This window comes from Dicentrarchus labrax, unplaced genomic scaffold, assembly GCF_905237075.1.
Source record: "Dicentrarchus labrax unplaced genomic scaffold, dlabrax2021, whole genome shotgun sequence".
NCBI classification, from domain to species: domain Eukaryota; kingdom Metazoa; phylum Chordata; class Actinopteri; family Moronidae; genus Dicentrarchus; species Dicentrarchus labrax.
In genome coordinates, this window is record NW_026136711.1 from 18161052 (window position 1) to 18176108 (window position 15057).

General features: G+C 40.1%; 1 protein-coding gene across 6 annotated transcripts in view; it reads left to right on the top strand.

Moving 5' to 3' along the window:
• Positions 1-15057, top strand: part of LOC127371503 (inositol 1,4,5-trisphosphate receptor type 1) — a 77018-nt gene that overhangs the window by 15989 nt on the left and 45972 nt on the right. For all 6 annotated transcript variants that reach the window (XM_051414336.1, XM_051414337.1, XM_051414339.1 and 3 more), the window contains exons 4-23: positions 263-372; positions 963-1049; positions 2168-2326; positions 4047-4145; positions 4966-5049; positions 5719-5865; positions 6110-6205; positions 6429-6473; positions 7465-7619; positions 8892-8991; positions 9347-9507; positions 9606-9747; positions 9980-10138; positions 10737-10909; positions 13039-13158; positions 13334-13528; positions 13700-13951; positions 14047-14188; positions 14567-14720; positions 14814-15004. In XM_051414336.1, coding sequence (XP_051270296.1) covers positions 263-372; positions 963-1049; positions 2168-2326; positions 4047-4145; positions 4966-5049; positions 5719-5865; positions 6110-6205; positions 6429-6473; positions 7465-7619; positions 8892-8991; positions 9347-9507; positions 9606-9747; positions 9980-10138; positions 10737-10909; positions 13039-13158; positions 13334-13528; positions 13700-13951; positions 14047-14188; positions 14567-14720; positions 14814-15004 — 2771 coding nt within the window. The remainder of the gene's footprint in view (positions 1-262; positions 373-962; positions 1050-2167; positions 2327-4046; positions 4146-4965; positions 5050-5718; positions 5866-6109; positions 6206-6428; positions 6474-7464; positions 7620-8891; positions 8992-9346; positions 9508-9605; positions 9748-9979; positions 10139-10736; positions 10910-13038; positions 13159-13333; positions 13529-13699; positions 13952-14046; positions 14189-14566; positions 14721-14813; positions 15005-15057) is intronic.

A 15057-nucleotide genomic window follows, 5' to 3' on the forward strand; every position in this document is an offset into this window, starting at 1 on the left:
TCTGTTGGTTTATGCTAAGCTGTTGCTGTGACCTGTCTCCCACACTGTAGCAACGACCTTTCCTGGGCTTCACCCAGAGTGCATTAACATATTTCTCTTTTTTTGTTTTATCTTCTTTTGATTTAAACCCATGCACCATTCTTAGCTATAAACACTGTGGTTAGCCTCCAAACTGTCTTTCTGTCTCTGTGTTTGTCTGAATGTATTATCTATCTCTAAGAGTCTTTTGTATATTTATTTCTGTCTATATTTCTCTGTCCAGACTGTCTGTTCAGACTGTGTCCCATGAATCGGTACTCGGCCCAGAAGCAGTTCTGGAAAGCGGCAAAGCCTGGAGGGAACACGGACACGGTGCTCCTTAACAAGCTACATGTAAGCGAACATGTTCACCTCCCTGCAGTCGCTGCTGACCAGTACACTACACACAGACCTGTCCTTGATGCTCACAAGATAACGGGGAGAAAGGGTTGCATGAGACTAGCCTTTTTTTACCTCGAAGTTTAGATCGTAGATTTGGTTAAGACTGAATGCGAAGCTACACAGTGAAAGTATAGATGACTCTGCGCACTCACACAGTTATTATGAATATTTGTTGAGGTATAATGCTAAAGTCCTTTTATAGACATTTCTGAAGCCTTTTACTTCTACTGTCCTACCTTTCTGCCCTCTACACTCTCCTTTCTCTCTTTCTGCTGTGTTACCATTTAAAGCAATCTGCTATCTGACCACACAGTCATAAAATGGAAGATTGCAATCTTTCCTGTGTTTCCATGGAAATGTGAGCCAGAGTTTTAGGTTGAAGCCCCCCTCTTGAAATGTAGATTATTGTCTAAGAACTTTGTTTTGCTTTCTTAGATGGCTAATCTATCAGATTACTTCTTACCAGATTAGAGTGTTAAACAGGTATTAGTGAAGAACTTTGCATTTCACTATACTTTCTCGATCTCATTCTTGCCTTCCAGCATGCAGCTGACTTGGAGAAGAAGCAAAATGACTCTGAAAACAAAAAACTGCTTGGAACAGTAATTCAGTATGGGAATGTCATTCAGGTTTGTTCCTCTGGATACTACAAAGCACTGAACTCTGAAAGCCAAAAACACAGAAGGATAAGAACAGTTTCTCTGTATAGGCCATCACTCTGATGAACACTTAAATCAGTTAGTGTGTCAATAATCCTGTTGCAGTAAAACATCCACTTACCTACACACTATATATTTACAGTGTGAAATACACACTTTAATATGTACATGCATAATATTTTACATAACCACTTTGTGTATATAAAGTAATGTATTAGATTACACATTCAATGTTTTATTATTTTGTATGTGTTAACATGTTGCAGAAACACCTGTAAGTAGATAATAACCTATATATTGGTTATGTTCAATTTTATTACTCTTTTTAAGCTTTGTTGGGTTTTTTTTAGCGATATGTCTATTTCTCTCTTCTCGGAAACTTCTCTTAACTTTGAAAACAACTTAAAACTGGAGCCAAATTCCTTGTATGTGTACACATACTGGTTCAGGCTTTGACTGCTCATCCGCTCGGTATTTGGTCAGATAAACTTTGTTTAGTCTTCTACAAAGTTTTGACAGCCCATCAATGGAGAAGATTTTATGTCAAAAAACATTTCAAACTTCTCATATCTTAAATTTGAAGTATGTCTCAGCTTGTTGAGCATGCATCAATATTGTAACACTAGAGCATATTATTCTGTATGTTCTAGTATTTCAGTGTTGTGAATTTGTTTGGCATAGGTCCAATGAAAATGGAGGTGGCTGAAACCTCCTGCAGTCATAGTGATGTTGCAAGTTTATATAATACAAATTTATTGTAAAACGTCCTGAACAAAGGATATTAAAAGCAGGTTAATAAATTAATTAATAATACTTCATAACACACATGGACAATCATAAGCCACAAAATGTCCCAAGGTCAAACTGCTCATAAAGTAAGAAGATTTAGACTTTTAGTGCAGTTAAACAATAGATTTCTTATCTGTCGGTGACATTTATTAAATAAATCTTATGTCAGTTGTGAGAGTGTTTTTAGCGGTGTCTTAAATACAAGCTGCTTTTGTGTAGTCGGTACACTATTTGAAGCATTTACACTTTGTTTACACTTTTTTGTGTATTGTCTTACACTGTATCCTGTTTCTGCCCAGCTCCTCCACCTGAAGAGCAACAAATACCTGACGGTGAACAAGCGTCTGCCTGCTCTGTTAGAGAAGAACGCCATGAGAGTGATGTTGGACACAGCTGGAAATGAGGGCTCCTGGTTTTACATCCAGCCCTTCTACAAACTGCGCTCCATCGGGGACAGTGTAAGTCATCACATGCATGTGTCTGTGGCCGTGGGGCATTGTGGGAATATTGTGTTTCAGTCAACATAAGACAAAGCAAAGGGACTGAATCATGCCTGGGATAATGTGTATTTTACATTTTAAAATGTGTACTTTTTTAAACACAGAAGCAGATGTTAATCTTTACGGCACTCCTCCATCTTAAAAATGTAGTTAAGAGATTGAATATGCATATACAGTAGAAAATGAGTATTATATGCTTAAGACTGCAGAATAAAGTCCAGACCTCAAAAGCACAGGTCTTCTCACACCTTAAGCCTCAATGTGAGGCATCCATCCAACCACATCTATTCCTAGATGGACCTGTGCCAGCACCCAATTGGTGTTTACCTGATCTCAAAGCTCTTGTTGGCACCAACTCGTCTTTCCCTGCAGCAGGAAGTAGTGGGCTGGTGCCCAAGGACAAAATGAACCACGGCAGAGACTGGGCTTTCTGCTAAGCTCCCCTCAAAGTAGGTATGGCACAAGGCCTATGCAGCAGCAGGCCTTGGACAAAAAGAAAATTGGAGTCACTCCATACCTGCTGAGAATAGACAAAAGACAGTGACATGCAAATGGCCACTGACACCCTCTGACCTGTACATATTGTATATATGTAAGAGATTCAAGCTTGAGTACTTTACTGCAACTGTACTCAGGGTAGATATACACATTGTGCTCCCACAGACTACACATTGCTATATACACAAAATTATTTTAAACTAAAACTAAAAAAAATAAAAATGCAGTGCTGCAAACCCTATTTGTGGGTCATCAACATCAAACAGAATCAGAATCAGGTTTATTGCCAAGTAGATTTTCACATGAAAGGAATTTAGTATTTTGATCTATAACAATAAACATAGTAAGATTAAAAAAAGTATTGCAAAAGTCAAGAATCATGAATAGAAAATGGAACATTTTACAATAAGAGCTATGAAAGAAACGTAAAATATATCTTTTTTAAAATGAAAAAAGTTGTACAGTGTTTGAAACAAAGAGTATGAAATGTGCAAAAGCTACAGTATAAAGTAAAAAGAATATGTGCAATGTGCTGAGATATTTAAAAGGTGTGCTAATGTAGCGCCTTGTTTGTGAGGCCAGCTGCAGACCGGAAGAAACTGCTCTTGTAGGGAGGCTTTAGTCTTGATGGACCTGTCTCAAAAAGATTGCATACGGGGTGGGAAGGGTCTTTCATGCTCACCTCAGAGGAGGCATGCAGGTCCTGGAGGGATGGCAGATTGCAGCCAATAACCTTCTCAGCAGAGTGAATGGTATGCTGCAGTCTGCCCTTGTCCATGACAGCGTACCAGATGGTGATGGAGGAGGACTCAAAGATAGTGGTGTCAAAGTGACATCATTGACTTTAGCAGGTTGAACTTCTTCAGATGCTGCAGGAAGTACATCCTCTGCTGGGCCTTCTTGGTGATGGAGCTGATGTTCAGCTCCCATATGAGGTCTTGTGTGATGGTAGTGCCCAACTGGAAGTCCTCCAGTCGACTGGGGAGTCACACGGAGGCGGGTGGGGCTGGGCAAATTGTTCTGTCATCATGGTTCTGATAGTTTTCCACTTTCTCTAAAATCCTGCCCCTGTTGTCCCTCTCTGGCAACTCTGCTTCTGCTAGAATTACAACGCATAACCTTTGTTCCTTCATGTTCCACATTTTTATATTTTTTGCTTCTGTTTTGTGTGTGATTGCAGGTGGTGATCGGGGACAAAGTGGTCCTTAACCCGGTGAATGCTGGTCAGCCGCTCCATGCCAGCACACACCAGCTCGTGGATAATCCAGGATGCAATGAGGTTTGATGGAGCCGTGCAACTCATCTTCACTCCTCAGATGTTTCTGTGGGAGCTTTGGCTGTGTAGAATCTAATTAAAGCCTTTTTCTCAGAACCGCTGCTTGGTTATTAGCTGCCTGATGTGAAACACTTGTTTTCCTGTTATCAACATTGAGGACAGTTAAGGATACAGCTAACCCTGCACTTGGATTCTGTCCTGTTTCTTTTAAAACTTTTAACATAACACTAGACTGCTCTGAGTTACCTAACAACATTATTGTTGTTTTATCGGAGTGCCTTACAGTTGTCCTACAGAGAAACAGAGAGGTTTAAGGTGGTCGGTCAGTTTTCCCAAGAGGGCGACAGACTCATTTATTCCACTAATGATAAGAATGTACAACAAATCGATGATGTCGTTGACATCTACTGGTGACTCTTACCAAAAGAAGGAAGATACACATTTTTTTAATCTTCTATTTGACACTTATCCTTCTTTACAAGCACCTGCAGTAAACAAAGGTTTAAGTTATTAAGCTACAGTTTGTGCTGCATTGGCTGTAGAAAGTGGAAATAGGAAGTGGACTGAATTAATATAATCCAAAGTTTTTAGCAACGTTTTTGTTTACTTAGAATTTTTCTAAAGATCAGTAGGTTGTGTAAATTTTTTTTTTCAACAGAAAAGTTATTTATGAATTTATGTTATTCTGCTAAAAATAAAAATCCACAAAAACTAAACTATCCCTTTAACCTTTGCAGAGTTGTTGGAGTGCTCCCACTGTGCAGGCCCACTGCCAGGAGATTTTACCTACACTCACATCAAACTCTGATTGTTTGTTTTTCAGGTGAACTCGGTCAACTGTAACACCAGCTGGAAGATCGTCTTGTTTATGAAATGGAGCGACAATCAGGAGATCATTCTAAAAGGGGTTTGTCTCACAGTAGCTTCACATCAACTCCTTTTTTGTAGGAATTTTGCTACAAAACATATTTTGTATTTAATGCAAACAATAGATATATAAATACACATACATATACTTCAAAACATCTTCTATATATAGTAGGTACAATACAGCCTTGAAATAATCAATGAAAGGTTTCCAAACTTGCTTACATCCTCTAATTTTTATACAAGAGGTGTTGTATAATGTCCGTCATCGGAGCTGAGTGGGATGGTGTCTTTGTTTCCAGTTCAGTATTATCGGTCTACAGTGCGTTCTTACAAATTAGATTATGTTTTATTGGGTATTCAATAGCTTTACATTATGGACTTAAACAACACCAATAGCTCTGACTTCAGTAAGTCCAGCCAAAGGGCTTCTCAAAAGTAATCTGACAGAGTCTGAACATATTTAATACATTTTGGGGAACTTCTGGAACATATGAACTAGTCAAACTGGTGTCAGTCCACATTGATCACACAGAGATAATATGTGTTTTGTAAATATTAATTGCAGTAGCTTCTGGTTTATGACAAGGAATGCATCTTGTTGAATCTGGAACATGCTATACGCACACATTTTCATATTTTGAGTTGAGTTGTTTTTAAGGTTGGGCTGAATATTCCTGACAGTAACGAACGCTCTTCCTCTCTCCAGGGCGACGTGGTACGGTTATTTCATGCAGAGCAGGAGAAATTCCTCACATGTGACGATCACAGAAAAAAACAATATGTTTTCCTCCGCACTACTGGACGACAGTCAGCTACCTCGGCAACCAGTAGCAAAGCCCTATGGGAAATAGAGGTGAGGAAGAATATTCTTTGTCGGATTTTCTGGTTGTGGTACGTACTGTATGGTGTTAAAATATAGTAAAGTGTAGCAGTTCTCTGTATGCTAGCAGTAAACATAAAGTTAGCCTTTGTAGGGAAGACTATAAATGTTTCCTAGTATTTACTGAACAGCATATCGGGTAAATCAGTCAACAGTACCCATTAAATAAATTGTATGCATTGGTGCAAGATGTAACCGCTGTGTGCTCTGGTATCAGGTTGTGCAGCATGATCCATGTCGAGGGGGGGCAGGTTACTGGAACAGCCTGTTCAGGTTCAAACACCTGGCCACTGGACACTACCTGGCTGCAGAGGTCAGTGGACACACAGTTTACCGCAACTGTATTTAGAACAAGGCAACATTACCTCTATAGCATAGAGTATATGTGTTATTATTTAGCTGTTTGAAGGTATTTATATTAGTCACTGTAATTAACTGTAAAGCATCCTTTAAAAACTAATTTAAGTAAAATTTAGGCTATATTGACATTAGAGAAAACAATATTCCAAGTGGTGAACCACTTTGTATTTTTGCAGGTGAATCCAGAGTATGAAGAGGAGTGCCTGGAATCCCGCTCTTCAGTAAGTGAGCCACACTGAAAGACTTGTGCTGAGTTGAGTAGGTAATATTAATATGCCAGCAATCACTAATTCATGGGCGTTGTTTAAAGTGTGTCCATTGTCAAATGGTTACCCAACCTCACTTGTTAAGCTATAGTAACAGTGTGTATGCTTACTATGTTATCAGATTACTCACTGGTGAAACTTACATAACCCTTTCTTAAACTGCAAACAGACAGCAGGTGATGGCCTAAATGTGCCTTGACTAGTAGTTACAGTAGATGGCTGAATGTGCTTTTGCACAGTGAGACGATATTATGTTTGAGTCACCAGCAGATGGCAGCATTTCACTGTGAATGCATCCTTTTTGTATTGGTGCTTCAGATCTTTGCAACAGACTGTGAACATGAAGCTGTTCACATCTGCTGACCAGGCTGTGACAAGTGTACCAGCTCACAGTGGATCTGCTCCTCAGTTTATTGCCTCTACAGCAAAGAAAAAAACAAAAACCCCAAAATACACAAGAAGGAGCTGAAGTATCACAGATGTCCCAGGCAAAAGAAAATAGCCCGAATTTATTGGGATGACTATTTTCACTGAATCCTACTTGACTATCCTATCCCACTTGACTGAATAGACCTATATATTTAGTTAATTGAGCCCAATCTCGAAACCTATTTAATGGGCCGAATGATTTGATTAAATCATTGAGTCATAAGGCTTTTCTGGAAACCGGTATTGGCTTATTGAATGAAGACTGTGACATTTTATTGGGACAATTGGGACTTTGAACCGTGACTGCTTTATGCACTGCATTTCTTTTCACTGTCTTGAGTAAGTTTCTAGAAATCTATCCACAGTAATAGTTAACCTTTTGTCTAAAGTATTCTTATTGATCTTGACAGAAACGTGTCAGGTAATCTCAGTTGCTAAAAGTGAAAACGTGTGTGTGCTGGATGGTTTTTTTTTTCGTTACGCTGTCAGTTTCTAATCATACTTGTGTTCCCTCTAGCTGGACTCTGAGCAAGAAGCCTTACGGGCCCGTTTGAGAAATGTCCAGGATAAAGTCATGTACACCCTTGTGTCTGTACCGGATGGGAATGACATCTCCTCCATATTTGAGCTTGACCCTACCACGTTAAGAGGGGGAGACTCGCTGGTACCCAGGTAGGAAGGCTATAACATTAGGATAGTAAGTGTTTCAGACCTGCCCAGGCCTGTGTTACAGAGACGACCGCCGTCTATTCCCTGCTCTGTCACTCTTTCCACTGAAAACCAAACAGTAAACACATTATGCGTAGGGGACTTCCACCGTATATCATCATCTTAATATGCTTGCAGAACCATAAACCATGGAAAGAGAGGTGTGTGTGTGTGTGTGTGTGTGTGTGTGTGTGTGTGTCAGCACTTGTTGTGTGACTTACAGTTACTCACAATAATGGTTACACAGATATGGATATAGCAAATAGATTATGTTCATGATATGACCCTTTTTTGTGTATGAGCAGATGTGTTTGTACTAGTGTATTTCTTTCACATCTGTGACAAATTACCAGTCAGTGTGTTTGACTCACATCATTTAACAAAGTGTTAACATCATTTCACTGGAAAAGTTTAAGAAAGAGGAAGCTGTTTGTGAGGGTGTGAATGATGTGCTCATGTGAACACGTAGGTCTCGCTGGAGCTTGGAGTACAAGTCGTTAATAGTTATTGGAATGGGATCAGAGCTGAGGTGGCATGTGACGCTCAGAATTTTTTTTTTTCTTATACAAAAACTCTTCAACGTCATTGGAGAATTTAATATGTTGTGTTCTTCGTCATTACCTGCAGAGATTGGACTGAAATACTATAAACCACCTTTGACACAATTACCTTTTTAAGGAGAGCAAATCGCAAATGGAATTAAGTCTTTAATTTAAGCCAATGAGATTATTTTGTACAGGTCGAACACAACCCAGCACTAAAATACAAGCACATCTTGCTCATGAGGTTTTACATACACAGCATCAGATTCTTGACTATCTTTACAGACGTATAACTGGAATAAGAAAACTCAGTGATGGACTGGTCTATGAATCTCACTCTACTCTCATGCTCTACTCCACTATAACACTATTCAAAGCCCTTAATAATATTATAACCAAAAAACTTCATCACATTTTCTCTACTGAAAGGGAATCCTAGAGGGCACTTTATCACATTTTCTTACACATTGGGCCACAGTAGAGGCCACTTTACCCGGGGGCACCATTATGTGCTTTATATTTGACTCTGTAATGTTAAATTTCAGGGATGCCTAAAAGAATACCGCTGTGTTTGTAGTTATTGGCAGTATTGGCTCCCTTTGAGTGAAGATGCTGTGTCATTTCCTTTTCAAGTGGCTTTATGTACTATCTAGTATTTGTAATCATGAATAAAAATATAAAAATTTGTTTTCAGGAACTCGTATGTGCGCCTCAGACATCTGTGCACAAACACATGGGTTCACAGCACCAACCAACCAATTGACAAGGAGGAGGAAAAACCTGTCATGCTGCGTGTGAGTGACAGTTCGTTTGCATTAATATGTAAAAATGTTGCAGCTTTTGTCACAACTAGACTAGATTCTGAGGTGAGATTTTATGCGTCACCAAGGGGTCAACAGGAATAAAAATCTAAACCAACTGTTGTCAGCGGAAATAGCATAGAAAAGTGTTTCAGAACTGAACATTATGAATATTAAGTGTCCAGTTAATGTTTTTCAGAATAAATGTAAAATTGCAGTTTCAATAATTGGTTTGTTAGATTATTTGGGGAAATACCTTGAACAAGTGGACCCACAAACTCATTCTAAATACAAAAAAAACATCACATTCCTCTGATAGTTGACAAAGCACACTTCTTTTTGATCCAAGATTGGCACCTCGGCACTGAAAGAGGACAAAGAGGCTTTTGCCATTGTGCCCGTCTCCCCGGCTGAAGTGAGAGACCTTGACTTTGCAAACGATGCCAGTAAAGTGCTTGCCTCTATTGCTGGAAAGCTGGAAAAAGGCACCATCACACAGAATGAGAGGAGGTATAAAATCCATAGTGGTGCCAGATTATGAATTTCTCTCATGAAACAAGGTAGCTATGTCTTATTGCTTTGTGTGTCTCTTTTGCATGTACAATCAGAGCGGTAACCAAACTTCTGGAGGATCTGGTGTTCTTTGTGGTGGATATTCCCAACAATGGACAGGATGTTCTAGAGATCATGGTCAACAAACCCAACAGGGAACGACAGAAACTCATGAGAGAACAGAATATTCTCAAACAGGTAATGCCTCAATACAGATAATATAACATTTTGAAAAACTCTTTAGATTTCTTGAACATGAACTTGTTTGATCCTCACCGAACTCCCCTTAAGCTCTTCTCCAAATCTTTTTAAGACTCTTTATCATTACTCAAAGCGGCATGGTTGTCAGGCCTGATATCTGTATCAGTGTGTGCTTTTGGCTTTAACTTCAGTATGACAACAATTGTCACAACCCTATCCCTGTGTTCAGATCTTCAAGTTGCTGCAGGCTCCATTCACAGACAGTGGGGACGGGCCCATGCTGCGACTGGAAGAGCTTGCTGACCAGCGTCATGCTCCCTTCAGACACATCTGCCGCCTGTGTTACCGGGTTTTACGTCACTCTCAGCAGGACTACCGAAAGAACCAGGTACAGTTTTTCAAGCTTTATGAGCACCGGCACTGTATGACATGGGTGTACGTGACACTGGAGTTTGAATGAGGATGCATTCCTTGATTAAATCTAATAGTAAGTGAAAGAGGGCTTTGCTCTTCAGCAGCCTTGGTATGATTATCAAAACAAAAAATGACCTGAATCTAAGATGTGTAATTGAATGTCCTGTGCAATTTGCAAGGATGAAATGCTGAGCCCCGTGTGGATACACAGAGCCACAGAGTGATGCAAGCTCATCCTGTAACAAATGCTCGTAAATGTGAAATACAACTATCCCATTTTCTAAGAACGGTTGATTTCTCTTAAACACATTACAGTGTAATTGTTAGAGGGGTCATTTAATTAAGCTGAATAAGGAGGCAGTCTGCTCTTTGTGAACATGCTCTGTTTTTTTACACACAGATGGCCTGTATCAGTCCATGCAAGTAATGGATATGGACATAATAAGGTTAAAGATAAAGATACAGATTAAGGGGCTGGGTTAATAATGAAATTTTTTGCAATAATGACAGTAAGTTTGTGCCATCTTGTTTTGGGTTATATGTGCTCAGACTGTTTATTGTCTGTCCCACAGGAGTATATAGCCAAACAGTTTCGCTTCATGCAGAAGCAGATCGGCTATGATGTCCTGGCTGAGGACACAATTACAGCCCTTCTCCATAACAACCGCAAACTGCTGGAGAAACACATCACTGCTGCAGAGATCGACACGTTTGTTAGCCTGGTCCGCAAGAACCGTGAGCCCAGGTTTGTGTGTGTGTGTGTCAGTCTGTATGTACACCATCAACACAGTGATCTACGTAAAAGAAGGGAATCAACAAGATAATGTGTGAATAGGCATCTTTTATATCCTGATTATAATCTGCATTTCCTAATCATACTGCATCCTCTATACATGTACAGGTACTACTCGGAAAATTAGAATATCGTGTAAAAGTTGTTTTATTCAGGCAATTCAACATAAAAGGTGAAACCAATACATTCTATAGACTCATTACATGCAAAGTGAGATATCTCAAGCATTTCTTTGTTGTAATTTTGCTGATTATGATTTACAGCTTATTAAAACCTCAAAACCAAAAACCCAGAAAATTAGAATACTGTGAAAAGCTTCAGTATTGTAGGCTCAAAGTGTCACACACTAATCAGGTAAGTAATCCAAAACACCTGCAAAAGGGTCCTGAGCCTTTAAAAAGTCTGTTTGGTGTGTCTTGTTTGGTTTAGAAGAATTCACAATAATGGGGAAGACTGCTGATCTCACAGTTGTGCAGAAAACCATCCTTGACTCCCTGCACAAGGTGGGTAAGACACAAAAAGTGATAGCAAAAGAAGCTGGGTGTTCTCAGAGTGCTGTCTCAAAGCACATTAATGGACAGTTAAGTGGAAGGCAGAAGTGTGGAAGAAAACGGTGTACAAGCCGGAGGGATGACCGCAGCCTGGAGAAGATGGTCAGGAAAGGGCCATTCAAAAGTGTGGGGGAACTTCATAAAGAGTGGACTCAGGCTGGAGTTGCTGCTTCAAGAGAAACGACACGCAGGCGGATGCCGCTCCTCACGAGCAAGCAACGCCAGAGGCGCCTTAGCTGGGCAAGAGAGAAGAAAGACTGGACTGTTGGCCAGTGGTCCAAAGTCCTCTTTTCTGATGAGAGCAAGTTTTGCATCTCATTTGGCAACAAAGGTCCCAGAGTCTGGAGGAAGACCGGAGAGGCGCAAAATGGAAGATGCATGAAGTCCAGTGTTAAGTTTCCCTAGTCTGTGATGACTTGGGGATCCATGTCAGCTGCTGGTGTTGGTCCTCTGTGCTTTATCAAGTCCAGCATAAACGCAGCTGTCTACCAGGTAATTTTAGAGCACTTCATGCTTGCTTCAGTGGACCAGCTTTATGGGGATGCGGACTTCATCTTCCAGCAGGACTTGGCACCTGCCCACACTGCCAAAAGTACAAAATCCTGGTTCAACAACCATGGGATTACGGTGCTTGACTGGCCCGCAAACTCACCTGACCTGAACCCCATAGAAAATCTGTGGGGCATTGCCAAGAGAAAGCTGAACGGGAAGAGACCAAACAATAAAGAAGAGCTCAAGGCTGCGATTGAAGCATGTTGGTCTTCCATAACACCTGAGATATGCCACAAGATGGTAGCATCCATGCCACGCCGGATTAAGGCAGTCATTCGTGCAAAAGGGGCCCCAACCAAGTACTAAGTACAGATGCAAGATTTTACATTCAGAGGCCTGACATTTTTGTGTTTAAAATCCTTTTTTTTTATTATTGATTTCAAGCAGTATTCTAATTTTCTGAGTTTTTGAATTTGAGGTTTTCTGAAGCTGCAAGTCCTAATCAGCAAAATCAAAACAAATAAAAGCTTGAAATATATTGATTCGCATACTATTTGTCTATATAATATGTAAATTTCACCTTTAAAGTTGAGTTACAGAAATACATGCACTTTTTCAGGATATTCTAATTTTCCGAGTAGTACCTGTATACACACAGTATGTTCACTTATACCATCCAAGCAGAGTGTGCACACAGCAGTGTACACTACCACAGCCACTTACTGGCAACATTTTATTTTAACATACAACTTAAATGTCGCTTAAGTTGCATGTTAAAATATCCCTTTGCTGGTACAATACAACAGTATCATAAGACATGGTACATAAGTACATTATTCACTCTGGAAGAATACTTTTGATGCTTTTGCAGGCTGAATTATCGCTGGTTCTTGACCTTATCTTGAGTTTTTCTTTATAAAAGCATCGAAGGTGATTGAATTTTACATCTTGTGTATGTGTGTGTGTGTGTGTGTGTGTGTGTGTGTGTGTGTGTGTGTGTGTGTGTGTGTGTGTGTGTGTGTGTGCGTGTGTGTCCAGGTTCCTGGACTACCTGTCTGACTTGTGTGTGTCAATGAATAAGTCCATCCCTGTGACACAGGAGCTCATCTGTAACGCAGTGCTGGATCCAGCTAACGCAGACATCCTCATAGAAACTAAGTGAGTAGTCCTCCTCCCATCCTTTTTTTACAGCTTGAGGGTGATAGTAATGACACTGGGAGTCATTCTACTCTAATCCTATTGCTTTTGTGAAAATTAGTCACATAATGCTTACTAGTTTATTTTCATCAGCTTTAACAAAAAAAAACCCAAAACCAATCCTCTCCTCCTGCAGACTTGTGTTGTCGAGATTTGAGATCGAGGGAGTGGCGCTTGGGGAGAACTCTGTGGAGTCAGAAGAAGATGAGGAGGAGGTGTGGTTGTTCTGGAAAGACAGCAATAAAGAGATCCGCAGCAAAAGCATCAGGGAGCTGGCCCAGGATGCCAAAGAGGGTCAGAAGGAGGACCAGGAGGTGATCAGTTATTACAGGTAGTTACTGTACTTTTATTTTCCATGTGGTTCTCTGGGATAAGGAGATAACGCTAGTCAGCATATGGTGCTGATGACTGAAGGTAAATCAACTCAGGTTTAGAGTGTTCAGACACATTGTGCCGTTTCAACTGTAAGTCGGACTCTACTTCTATGCATTTACCGCTACAGGTACCAGCTGAACTTGTTTGCCAGGATGTGTTTGGACCGACAGTACCTGGCAATCAACAAGATTTCCGGCCAGCTGGATGTGGACCTGATCTTGCGCTGCATGTCGGACGAAGACCTGCCCTATGATCTGCGAGCCTCCTTCTGCCGCATGATGCTACACATGCATGTGGATCGTGATCCTCAAGAGCAGGTTACGCCTGTCAAATACGCTCGACTCTGGTCAGAGATCCCCTCAGAGATTGCCATTGATGAGTAAGTAAATGGACACATTTAATGGATTGTTTATTGTAGAATATTTTGTGAAGTTCTGTAAATTAACTCGTGCTTCTCTTGTTGTCTTACTGTAGCTATGACAATGATGGAACATCTAAAGATGAAATTAAGGAGCGATTCTGTCAGACTATGGAGTTTGTTGAGAACTACTTGAGAGATGTGGTGTGTCAGAGCTTCCCTTTTGCAGATAAAGAGAAAAACAAGCTCACCTTTGAGGTCAGTCAGTCTTACTTTGCACTACAATTATAGCTTATTTATACATTTTTTAAATAAATTTTTTATATTGCATTTTTTAATTTGTCTGTGTGTTGTTACTGTGTGTAATGCTGCTGCTACACTGCAATTTCCCAGCTTGGGATCAATAATATCTATCTATCTATCTATCTATCTATCTATCTATCTATCTATCTATCTATCTATCTATCTATCTATCTATCTATCTATCTATCTATCTATCTATCTATCTATCTATCTATCTATCTATCTATCTATCTAGTCTGATATATAATCACATTCAATAGTCACAGTTGTCACGTTTTAATAGTGAAATCAGCAGAAAACAAACGTTCAAATCATCTCTCCTCTTTGTTTAAGGTGGTGAATCTGGCCAGGAACCTGATTTATTTTGGCTTCTATAACTTCAGTGACCTCCTGAGATTAACCAAGATTCTACTGGCTATTCTAGACTGTGTTCATGTGAGCACCATTTTCCCTTTCAACAACCTGGAAAAAGAAGATGAGAGTAAAGGTATAAACACCACAGTTGGGCAGTGGAGGACCAAGTATCTCACTGACATTAATTTGATGTCTTGTATTTGTGCATGTGTGTGCTTGTTTCCAGGCAGTAACGTGATGAGGTCCATACATGGCGTAGGAGAGCTGATGTCCCAAGTAGTTCTGAGAGGAGGGGGCTTCCTACCTACTACTTCAAACAACAGCACCAATGGAGACACAGTCAAGACCCAAACTGAACCTGAGAAACAGGACATACTGGTCATGGACACCAAGCTCAAGATCATAGAGATCCTGCAGGTAAACAACATGCAATATTATACTTAAATACATGTAGAAGCATACAGTGCATA